General features: G+C 57.2%; 1 protein-coding gene across 1 annotated transcript; it reads left to right on the forward strand.

Moving 5' to 3' along the window:
* Positions 1-4,539: 4,539 nt before the first annotated feature.
* Positions 4,540-7,967, forward strand: LOC129406568 (ral guanine nucleotide dissociation stimulator-like). The gene is made up of 5 exons (XM_055144733.1): positions 4,540-5,840; positions 5,957-6,273; positions 6,854-7,063; positions 7,535-7,638; positions 7,826-7,967. Exons 1-5 carry the CDS (start codon positions 5,687-5,689, stop codon positions 7,965-7,967), a joined length of 927 nt encoding a protein of 308 aa, XP_055000708.1. The 5' UTR covers positions 4,540-5,686.
* The last annotated feature ends 3,579 nt before the right edge of the window (positions 7,968-11,546 follow it).

Consider the following 11,546-nt stretch of genomic DNA (forward strand, 5'->3'; position numbering starts at 1 on the left):
CCAGGGACACACACAAAAGGTCATACACATATATTTTTGTGTGGTCACTCTTACCTTTTGGATGAGTCTTTTAAAACAGCTTTGGATTTCACGAGAGTTCCAGTACCCCACCCACAGTGGCTCCTCCTAGTAATGTCTGATATTGATAGAAACGTGTGATAAATGTGAAGCAGTCCTTCCTTAGAGGTTACTTGGTTTGCCCTATTTTCTCTGTTCCGTCCCAGGTTCCCACCGTGGCCTTCTCAGTGCTTTTAGTCACCTGTCTCAGACTCCTTACAGCTATGACTGTCACCAGAGTTTAATGTGATAGACTGAGTAAAGATGGCATTGTTTTACATCACTGTAGGTACTTCAGGAAAAACAGATCCATGCCCAGACCACTGTGAGTGACAAGCACTCTGCCACCGTCCAGTGGAACCCTTTACCATGTCCACGGTTGTCAGTCTCTCTGTCCTCAGATTTAGGATTAGGCTCACTGGCTTTCCACTGCACTTCTTTCTCTTCCTGAGAGCAGTGGAAGCATTGAGTATTTCTGTTTCTTTTGGAGACCCTCCAATTCTCTCTGGGTTCTTTTTAACGGTGAGGTGCCCTCTTTTATTAGGAGCTGACAGATACGACTGTGTATGTACCACAGATTCACATTAACTTGGGCACTAGCCAATGGTTGCCTCCTGAACATGACTTTTGTCACAGACACCCTTACAATGGCAACGAACATGGCTCATATTTTGGATGCAGTTAGCAAGCAAGAGTCACTGCCTTCCACTGGAACCCCGCCTCTCATCCATGACTCCACAGCAGCTTCCCAGCAGGCGCCCTTGCAGGGCCATCTCTGTTGGCTCAGGGAGTCTCAGCCTCAGAAAAAGCTCCTGATCAAGCAAGATGCAGGGACGGAGGGTGTTTGAGGGCAGGAGAGGTTGGTGTCCCTGAAGGAGGGATGGCTGAGTCATATCCCAACAGGGGACAGCCAAACCTCTGCTCCCACCCTCTGAGTGGGCATCTGGAGACTCTTGTTCCTGTAGACCATCCAGGAAGGCAGCCCCCTAAGAAGTTCCCAGACACGGGAACTATGTGCATAGACACAAATTGCGCCAAGTTCCTCAAGCATTATGGCCTTATTTTTGGGGAAAGGCAGTCCCCGTGTGCTATGGAATTTGGGTGGAAACATCTAGAGTAGAATGAGGAGAGACGAGTAGGACACCAGGGTCCTGGACACTCTGACGCACAGTTGCCTCCACTGTAGCTGAAGAGAGGGAGGAAGTCGTGAGCTGACAGGGGGCTGAGGTTTGGTGCTTATGAGGGACACCAGCAGCCCTTGTCTCATACACAAGTCCTACCTCCCTGAGCCTGCAGGCTGTCCCAAACTTCAGTGACATTTGCTTCTGCAGAGGGGAGGGAGCCAGAGAGGGGAGAGGATTCCCAAGCCTGTGGGACACAACTCTGGAGTCCAGGGCCCAGGGGTCTGGACACGGGAGACATGAAAAATCCAGTTCCACTGAATCCTCAGAGTTAGGACCCACGTTCTATTTGCAGGTAGTTGGGGAAACCTCTCAACTCCCTGTTTCAGTCTGTGGTGCCATAGCAGGGGAGGGCATTTGGTCAGGTGGAAGGAATTCATCAGCTCATGGAACCCTGGAAAATGACCTCACTTCCCTAGTGACCATCCCCAACTGCCATAGAACCCTGGTTCCCCTGTGAGCTCATTCTCGAGAAAGTGACCGTCTAGTTCACTTGCACTGAGAAGCAATAGACATGTTTTCGTGTTGTATGCCCAAGATCAGAGGCTCTGGGCTGAGGCGAGGCCAGAGTGAGGGTGATCGCTGTCCCTGCAGACTGTGGAGGAGGGCTCGTCCCCACCCGCAACACCTGTCCCAGGTGAGGAGGAACTCAAGGGTAATCCGGGCCCACAGGGTCAATAGTTCACAGTTGTGATGCACCTCGGTAGATTCACATCCCTGTTACTGCGTGTGTCTGTGTGTGTGTCTGTGTGTGTGAATGAAATTTGATTGTGTGAGTTGTGGGTCATGGTCCAAAGGTGTCTGAGGGGAATGAGTCCTGTTCTTACGGGAAGGAGCAACTGCCTCATGAGGGAAGGCTGGTGTGTGTCATGAACTCTTCTTGACAAAACAGAGTTTCTAAAAAACGGAACCTTCTCAAGTGTATATTTCCCACCAGCAATGTTCCCAGTTTCTCTCCCACCACGCTCACCCCACACCTAACTCTATGGCACGAAATTCTCTCTCTCTCTCTCTCTCTCTCTCTCTCTCTCTCTCTCTTTCTCTATCTCTCTCTTTCTCTCTTTGTCTCTGATTCTCTCTGTTTTCTCTCCTCTCTCTCTCTCTACTTTGGACCATTATAGACTGTAATGCAGATACTGAGAGGTTATCATGTTTGTTCCGTTACCTACTTTCAGCTCACAGTTCTTATTCATAGTTAACTACCTTTGTCATAGTGGTCCTTCTCTACCCTAACTGCCTTCCCTGTCTCTCCCAAAACTTGTGGACCAGTCCTCCTGGCCCTGTTTCCAATGTCCTTGAGAACGAGTGTCATCCTAAGTGAATATTATGACGTTTTTCCTGGTGCCTGTGTAGTATTCCATCGTGTAGATGTACCATAATCTCCTTATTTACTCCTCTGTTCTCGACACTCGGGCTGTTTCCAGATTCAGGGTACTGTGAATAGTGCTGCGGTGAACATAGAAGTGCAGATGATGATTCAGCTCTGTGCCTATTTAGTCTGGGGTATATCCCCAGAAGTGGCATTGCTAGATCCTATGGAATTCAATTTCTAATTTTGGGGAGGGGGGAAATGGCCATATTGTTTTCCAAAAAGGCTTGGCCAGTCGGCCTTGTCACCAACAATGAATGAGACCCCCCTCTCTCCCTGCATCTGTGCCAGCACTGGTCGTTCTTATTCCATTGGCTGTGTGTAGTCTCTGTGGTGAGAGATGTTATTTCACTGTTGGACCAAAAAGACTCTTCAAGGGGGCCCCCGTGTCAGGTCCCTCCCAGGGGTGACAGAGGCTGTGTTACAGAGTTCAGCTCGGGACATCCCGGTGGAGCCCCTGGTGGGAAGCAGCTGTTCTACCTGCCAGGACACGAGCCCGGGACCGCACAGATGCAGTGACACCCAGTGCCCGGCACAGGTGAGCAGGTGACACTCAGGGTCTGAGATGGGGAGGTGGGTGCAGAGCCCAGTTCCCAGCCCAAGACACCTGAGACTCTTCCATGGTGACCCTTCAGGGTGTCCACAGCCCATCTCAGAGTGATCCAGTCCCCAATGCTCCTCTGGCACAGGGTCAGCTGAAAGTCCATCCCCACACACTTCAGAACAAGGAGCTGACCCAGAGGGCCACGCCCACGTTCCCCTCAGTCACACTGTGTGTCTGCACTGCTGCTGTGTGACCTTGTCCTCATGGCCCAGGGACACGGGGCTCAGACAGCTCCCTGTCTGGCTGACTCTCCAGGCAGGAAGCAGCTCAGGTTGGGGGTTAGAGAGAGAAGGAGCAGAGGGCTGCGGTGTCCGTTTCCCTGAAACTGCCATCCCTGGGATGCACCTCCAGGGAAGGAGGCCCAGAGAAAGGAGCTGTGTTGGCTGAGTCCCTACAGTCTGTCAGGACACGTGGGGACAGGACTCAGCCCACAGAGCAGGTACAGCTCAGCTGGCATCAGCCCCTGAGCATCTCAGCAACAGAGCAGGGCCCTCCTGTGGCTGCTTGCTGCAGTCTGGGTCTGAGGCTTCCCCAGCACAGGCCCAAGGCAGGAGAGGCCCCGCCTCCTAGTGGCCAGGGACAGAGTCTGTGGGCTGGCCCAGGGACTCCTGGAGGGGAGATTCGGTGGCACATGCCAGCTCTCTCCACTAGGGGCAGCACTGGAGCACAGTGGCCACTGGGCAAAGGGGGGCCTCAAAGGAGGGGCCCAGAGGGTAGGGGGAGACCTGGGGAGGGATCTGCCACACTCTGAAGCCCCTCAGCGGGGCTCCCCAGCCCCTCACCAGGGGGCAGAACAAACTGAAAAGGAGGCAGGTCCTGAGAGCAGCTGCAGGAGCTTCTCTGCTGATGAGGAGGGACCTGCCCAGCTGTCCCCCTGCTGTCCCTCTGCAGGGGGTGGGTTCCTTGAGACCCTCGGGGCCATGCCTGTCCTCTGGCCTGTGAATGCTCCCAACTGACAACAGCAAACTTCATTGGTCAGAAGGGCAGTCCTCAGCCCGATTCCTCGCACATGTGGGCGCTCCTGTTTCTGCCCCAAGAGCTGGTTTTCCCCCAGTTCTGAGCTCCAAACCCTCAGCACCGGCTCCATGGGGAACCTGCTGACCACCTTGCACCCCCTGCCCACCAGCAGGAGGAGCCCATGTGCCCGAGCTCTCTGGATGAGGCCTGCACGATGCTGACCCTCGGCGAAAGAACTGTGGAGATGTTGGTCTCCCTGATGCAAACCTCCCCTGGGCGGAAGTTCTCCTCTGTTACCACCATCCTTCCTACCGGCCTGGCCTTCCCCATTCCCGCGCGGATCCTGCAGCAGATGCTGCGCTGGTGAGAGCCGCCCCGCCAGCCGCTGGGCCTTGCCTGCCTCCCCGCCTGGGGTGCTCAGAAGGAGCCAGGGCCTCTCTGAGCTTCTGCTGGTTCTTCTGAACACAGCGTGGAGAGAGTCACGCAAGGTCCTGGAGGAGGACATGGGATGGGCCGTGACAGTGCTGGGCTGCTGCCTGGTCTCCTGGCCATGAGCTTCCTGTTCATTCTTGTTCCTGCCCATGGAACAGCAGCCGCAACTCTCAGAGCCTGTGGCTTGGGACTCCCAGAGTACATGCACAGGAAACCCCCTCTGAACTCCAAAGCATTTCTGTCCATCCATGCCCTGGTCTTCCTCTCGGTGTTGCTGTGGGCGAATAGACGTCTCTGGGGGCCACACACGTGTCCCAGCACCACGGGACAGGAGAAGGGTTTGGTAGTTTGGTCTTTCCATACGTCAAAGCAGCACCTGGTCATACAGCATTTCTCCACACATTGTCACGCAAAAACAGAGCTACTCCCTGGGACTGAGTCCTGGTCTGAGCCTCAGGATCCTGCCGTGTGTCCGGAACACTCCATGGACACTGTCCTGCTTCCCATAGGTCTGGATGCCTCCTCCCGTACTTGGAGCAGGTTCTCAACTGCGAAAAAACACTGAAGCAGTGAGTGGTCCAGGGTCCCCGATATCCACAAGGGTCAGCCGGGTCTGTGTTGGGTGCCGTGTGTGGGCAGAAGCCAGAGCTCAGGCATCATTTCCCCAACAGGGAACCTCCCTGACAGGGTCCCTGCATCACAGAGGGCTGAAGAGGGGTCCCAGGGCTCAGGAAACAGCAGATTGGGCTGGGGTCTCCCTGAGTGGCCCACACTTCCTGCCCCACTGCCCTCGTCTGGCCTCCTCTCACCTCCTCCTGCTCAGCATCCCTGGGCCTCAGCAGCAGACGGGCCCGGCAGGTGCTCTAGAATTCCCAGCAGCTCAGGACAGGCCCAGGTGGGGAAGGTCATTCTCACGACATTGGAGTCCAGGGCATGGGGACCCACTCACAGGTTCTCTGTTAGATCTTCTCAGTGGCATGATGGCTCAGCTGGGCTCCACGTGAGGGGACCTTCTGTGGGAGCAGCGGAGGCACGTTCCAGGGTCCTGACTCTGCTCCCTGCACTCCCCCCAGCGCCCTGAGTCCCATGTCGGGGTCCTGGCCTGAGGGCTCTGCTGAGTGGCTGTGCTGTGTCCCCGTGCAACCGATGCTAGGCTGCATTCTGGTGCATTTTTCTGGCTCTGGCCTCCAAGTTCATCTGAGGAAGGAACTTCTCCTGACCGCACTGATCAGGGCTCAGGGTAAAGGCCCTGCCCTCTGGGGTGGCCGGGCTCCTGCACGCCGTGGTCTGGGGACAGGGCTCTGCTGTTTCTGGTTGTGGCTTGGCGGGACCCTGAGGCGGGGCCCTTCTCTTCAGACATTGCTCCAGCCCCAGCAGTTGTCCCAGAACCACCTGAGGAGCTGGGCCTGCCTCCGCGGGATGCCCCAGAGCCGGAGCCTCTCGAAGCCTCAGCTGCGGCCGCAGCACAATGGGCAGAGCTGGAGGACGCCGGGCCTGGAGACACGCATGATGCCAGCTCGTGGGCAGCTGCCAGCCGGGCCAGCGAGGCAGCTGACGGCCCTGAGCCTTCCTGCCCCGGCAGCAGGCCCTTGGAGGAGCCGGGGAACGAGCAGGTCTCCGTCAGCACGTTCCCTGCCCGGCTGGTGGCCGAGCAGCTGACACTCATGGACAAGGTGAGAGGCAGAGTCGCCCACACCTGCCTCCCCGGGCACCTCTGCAGGCATCGGGCCTGCTGGCCCACACTCGCCCTCTTTACCAGCTCCCTGAGCCTGCCCTGTCCCGGGATGGCCAAGATGGCCCGTGGCAGGGGAGGCATGGGGAGGGGTTCATGTCCGTGAGCTTAACAGAGAGCAGTGTCTGAGTGTGTGTGTGTGGGGGTGGGGGGGTACTGGGGTGCCTGTGGCGCAGAGACTAGTGTCGCGGGTTTGTGTGTCTGCTATGGTCTGAGCATCCTGGACTCCATGAGGCCCCTGAGGGCAGTCCCCTCAAGGGGGACGCAGGAACCAGCCCCCAGTGCAGCTGTCACAGAGGAATGTGCCTCTGAGGGGTGCAGAGAGGGAGCCGGGGAGAACCCTGAGTCTGGTAGGGCCCAGGAGCAGGCAGAGGGGTCCTGTTCCTGCACCCCGCATCAGTCTGGGTTCCGGGGTCCTGAGCCCCTCAGTGCCCAGCACAGCCAAAGGGCCGAGTGGGACTGGCCCTGTCCTCTGTTCTGTCTCCTGGGGTGTCTGTGGCTGAACCTGTCCCTCTCCCTAGGAGCTGTTCCTGGAGCTGGTGCCAAACCACTGTCGGGGGGACCTCTCATCTATCAGGAACAAGCCGGGCTACGAGCATGTGTGCCCCACTGTGCGGGCCATCGAGAGCCAGTACTACACTGTGGCCGCCTGTGTCCTTACCACCTGCCTCTCGGAACTGAGCCCGCCCGCGCGGGCACGGATGCTGGAGTACTGGATCCTGGTGGCCCAGGTATATTGGGGGGCTCCCTGTGGAATTGGGGTCCCTGGATCTTGGGGATCCAGGTATGTGGTAGCTGGGTCCTTGTGGAGTTGGGGGCACTGGGTCCTGGTGGCCCGGTATGTTTGGGACGGGGATCCCTGTGGAGTTGTGGGCACTGGGCCCTAGAGGCCTGGGTATGCAGTGGGTGGGGGTCCCTGTGCAGCTGCCTGTACTCCTGTGAAGTTTGGGAGAGAAGATGGTCTCCTGCTCCAAGGACCGCGGGCGTTTCCTGCAGGGACTGTGTCCTGGGGCCGTCCCAGTGGGGCCCGTCGTCCTGCCTGCTCCTTTCTCGAGTCATGCACACATTTTCCCAAGGTTCCTTGGGGATCTCTGTGCCCCCCATTGACCCCAGATTCTCAGTGTCCCCCATATGGGGATTTGCACCGAGGCCTGCAGGGAGCTCAGACTCCAGCTGCCCTGTCCCCTGCTCTTGTCTCCCAGGAGTGCCAGCGCCTCCGCAACTGGGCGTCCACCTATGCCATCATCTGTGCCCTGCAGAGCCCCGCCATCCGCCGACTCTGCCAGACCTGGGGCCACGTGTCCTGGTGGGTGCCCCCAGCTTTGCGGCCTCAGGGCTCTGTCTGCAGAGCCCCTCAGTGAGCTGAGACCCCTGGGGACAGCAGCCTGGGGGCCAGGTGCTGGGCAGGGAGTGGGACCCTGGCTTCCCGCAGCTGAGTGGGGCCCCAGGGATGCAGGGACAGCTCCCTCGGGACAAATGTGCTCCCTCCCTAGGTGGAGCCGGAGGAAGCTGAAGGCCCTGCGCAGACAGGCCCGGAAACATAGACGCTGCAAGCCCCTGCAGGTAGTCTGCGGGTTGGAGGACTGCATGGAGGAGGCAGGGAGGGAGGGGCGGGTTCTCTTCCGGTTTCTGTGACATTCCTGTCTTCTCTGTATGGGCACAGCAGGTGTGTGGGTTGGGTGGAGGCCTGTTGGGGGTTGTGAGGGCAGGCAGCCCTGGGGGCATTGCATGGGGCTGCTGCTCTGGGTGGGGGCTGCAGGCTCAGCGCTGTCGCTGTTCTCTTCAGTCTGGGCCTGAGGGAGGAGAGTGGGGGCTGGGCGTGCGGGTAACAGAGGCTCAGGGTCGGGTGCTCATCCCCAGGTGGAACAGCGCTGCAGCTTTGTGTCCTGCTTGAGGAACCTCGGGAGACGCCAGGTGAGGGGCGTGTGCGGGACCCAGGGACAGAGGGGTGGCCCCCACAGGGGTCTTCCCTCAGAAAGGAGGCCCGGCCCAGCCCTGCTTCCGGCTGACCCCGTCCCGACCCAGGGTGGAGTGGGTGGCTGCAGAGCTGGTGTGTGGAGGGTGGGTGGGGGAACCAGGGAGAGGGCTGGGACCCTGGGACCCACGGGAGGGCTCTCAGCTTTGCAAGGAGGAGGACATTAGAAGGTCCTGGAGGGGCTCCTGCTCACCTGGAGCCTCGTGGTGGGAGGCTGAGGCTTGGGGGTGTCCTGGGGACCCCAGAGCAGGGCCCCTTTCTAACGGCCCCTTCGGCACAGGGTGTGGTCCCCTTCCTGGGGCCCTTCCTCCAGGAGCTGGAGAGTCTGGACAGAGAAATGGAGGATTTTGGGGTGAGTGAGCTGGGGGCTGGGCGGGCTGGAGCTGACACTCCCCTGCACCTCAGCCCTGGGCAGAGCCCTGAGGGAAACTCCCCTGGCGCTGGGCTGATACCCGAGGCAGGAGAAGCACGGGGCACTCAGGTCTCATCACCCAGTTCCCAGGGATCAGCAGAGCCGCTGGTGCAGAACCACCTGAGGTCAAGGGCATCCCCAACCTCTCCCTCAGCAAGAGGCGTGGGGCAGAGGGACCTCAGCATCCACCTCAGGGACAAGGTCTTTGTCCTTGCTGGACACCCCAGTGTGTCACAGGGCGGGAGGGTTGGCATACCTGACACCAGCCACACGTGTCCTTTGAGCTCAGAGCCTGTCACAGGGTCCCCCAGAGGCCCTTTCTCATGCACTTGGCTGTTTGCTTCCAGGGGGAGGTGATCAACAAGGAGAAATTAACAAAGGTGAGCAGTGGGACTCTGCAGGGGAACAGAGGAGGGGACCCGACTTCCCTGTACCCTGGCCCCCTCTCAGATCCTCCTTGTCTCTGTCCCTCTGGCCTGACACTCACAGTAGGAGAATGAAACAATGGAAACTTATATATGCGTGTGGGAGGGCAGAGATCCATCAAGGGGAACTTCCTGGTGGAGGGTGTTTTCTGATCTCAGACAAGTGGAGATGCTGACGGGCAGAGTGAAGGGGGGATTCCTGTGGAAATTCTCCTTCTAGCCTGCCTTTGGGCAGCCCTGGCTGGACGGCGCCACAGCCCACCCAGGCCTTTTCCTTCCTTCCTTCACAATGTCCCAGGAAACTAAAATCTTCCAGGAGATTGTTCTGCTCCAGGAGGCCGCAGAGAACTACCGCCTGCAGCCCCACGACCAGTTTCTCACCTGGTTCCAGGACCTGGAGCTGATCTCCATGGAGGAAAGGTGGGAGGGACAGGCCTGGATCGGGGAGGGCCCGGGTTCCGGTCCCTGGGACATCTGTGTCGTGTCCCTGCACCACAGTCCAGATTGATTTGCAGCCTGGGCCCTTCTGATCCCCTGATCCTGGGAGGGACCATGCTACTGTGGCTTCTGTCGCCAAGCGCTGCCTCTCTGTCCCCAGCTTCGTCCTGTCCTTCCAGCGGGAGCCCCCGTTTGAGGCATTCTTCTACCACCTCCGCCAGGAAGGAGCTTCACTGGAAGCCACTGTCCACCCTTACTTTAACATATCCTTCAGTTGTGCTTGTGTTTAAACAATCTCAACTATATTGTATTTGTTAATAACATTGAGTTAGTTTAGTATTAAAACAATTGATCGAAAGAATGTGTCATAGTGCAATTTCCTAGTGATACAATGTCCCTCCCTGGCCGTCCCCACACACTCGGCACCCACACCAGCAGCAGCCATGTCATTATCACAGGGGTGGGGGATGTGCAGATACTTATGCAGAAACTTCCTTCATCTCCTTGGTTTCTGTAACCTCCTTTCTGCACAGGAACCTTAGGTGGACACCACTGTCAGGAAGGCTCTGCTTCTTCCTGTGTGCATTCCCCTGCAACCGGGGCTGTTCTCATTGCTGGGGAATCTCTTGCACTTGTTCGGGGTATCTGCGGGATATCTTCTGGTATGTCCTCAAGTGGGGCAGATGCAGTCTCTGCAGCATCGTCCTCTGGTGAAGGTTTTAAGCAGGAAAGAACTGGTTTCTGTGGCTCCCAGCCCCTTCGGGTGAAACTGAGCTGCTCCTCCCTGTTTCTGTCCTCCTGCTAGGCACTAAGTAAAGAGGGTACTGTTGTCTAGAAAAAGCGCCGAGTCGTGTTTAGTCCCCATCCCAGCAAGCTCACTGCCACCCTTCCTGGGTGATCCAGAGTCTGGCGTCACAGATGAGGGCCCACACATGGCTCATGACCCCCCACACTTCCCTTCCTTCCAGGGCCAAGGTCAAAGCAGGGGTTGACCAGAGTGAGGGTTAGGTGGGGATGTTCAGGTGGGCAGCAGGGCAGAAAAGATCCCAGGAGATCCGGAAAACAAGAGTAACCGCAGGCCCTCAAGGTCAGAAGGAGGAACCAGACTGATAGTACAGAAGGCAGGGTGCTTGCCTTGCATGTGGCAGAACAGTGTCAATCCCCGGCATCTTCTATGGTCCTTCAAGTCCTGCCAGGAGCAATCCCTGAGTACAAAGCCAGAAGTAACTCCTGAGCACTGCAGGGTGTGACCCAATAAGCAAAGAAACAAACAAACCAGTCCTGGTCAGCAGAATAAAGGGCTCAAGAGCAAAGGCGCCCAGGAGAGCTGAGGCTCCCTCATGGCTGGGGGGTGCTTCTTCCTCAGCACAGGGGGCCTCACCTCCAGGGCACAGAGGTCACTAGAAATGTGGGATTCAGTCTTGCCTGCAAAGAGAATGGTCTAGTTGAAAGAGGAACCTTCCCCAAGTTTCCCCTGTCTCAGAAATCGGGAGAGGGGCTGCATTTCCTTTTGACACAGGGACCCTGAAGGAGAAGAGAGCAGGGCTGGTTGGGAAGCACCATCCTGCCCCCTCCCAAGGGAGCATCCAGCAGCCAGAATGTCCAGGAACGGAACGTAGTATAAAGAGGCCATCCAACAGCTGGCATGTGGCACACTGACATCACACCCACAAAAACAAAATTCAGGTTGCTGACAATTCCGTTCCATATTCCAATGTATCACATCTGCCTGATGAGACAATTTGGAAGGACACAATGAGAAATCATTTTATACCCACATAGATATACCCATGTACATAGTCACATACATATACACATGCTCCTAATAAAGATAAGAAAGAATATTTATAATAATTATAATATTAATAAGATAAATAATGTTTATCCTTACAGTGCATAAAGTGTATGGATAGGTTGTTTCTGGCATTCCAAGAAAGTCAACTGTGAAATAAGACAAATATTTC

This window comes from Sorex araneus, chromosome 7 (genome assembly GCF_027595985.1).
Source record: "Sorex araneus isolate mSorAra2 chromosome 7, mSorAra2.pri, whole genome shotgun sequence".
Lineage (NCBI taxonomy): Eukaryota > Metazoa > Chordata > Mammalia > Eulipotyphla > Soricidae > Sorex > Sorex araneus.

Excerpts from the sequence above, each read along its gene's own strand:
- LOC129406568 (XM_055144733.1), top strand. The coding sequence starts at position 5,687 with ATGTCGGGGTCCTGGCCTGAGGGCTCTGCTGAGTGGCTGTGCTGTGTC. Across the intron at positions 7,064-7,534 it reads ACTGGATCCTGGTGGCCCAG|GAGTGCCAGCGCCTCCGCAA; the intron begins GTATATTGGGGG and ends CTTGTCTCCCAG. Across the intron at positions 7,639-7,825 it reads ACCTGGGGCCACGTGTCCTG|GTGGAGCCGGAGGAAGCTGA; the intron begins GTGGGTGCCCCC and ends CTCCCTCCCTAG.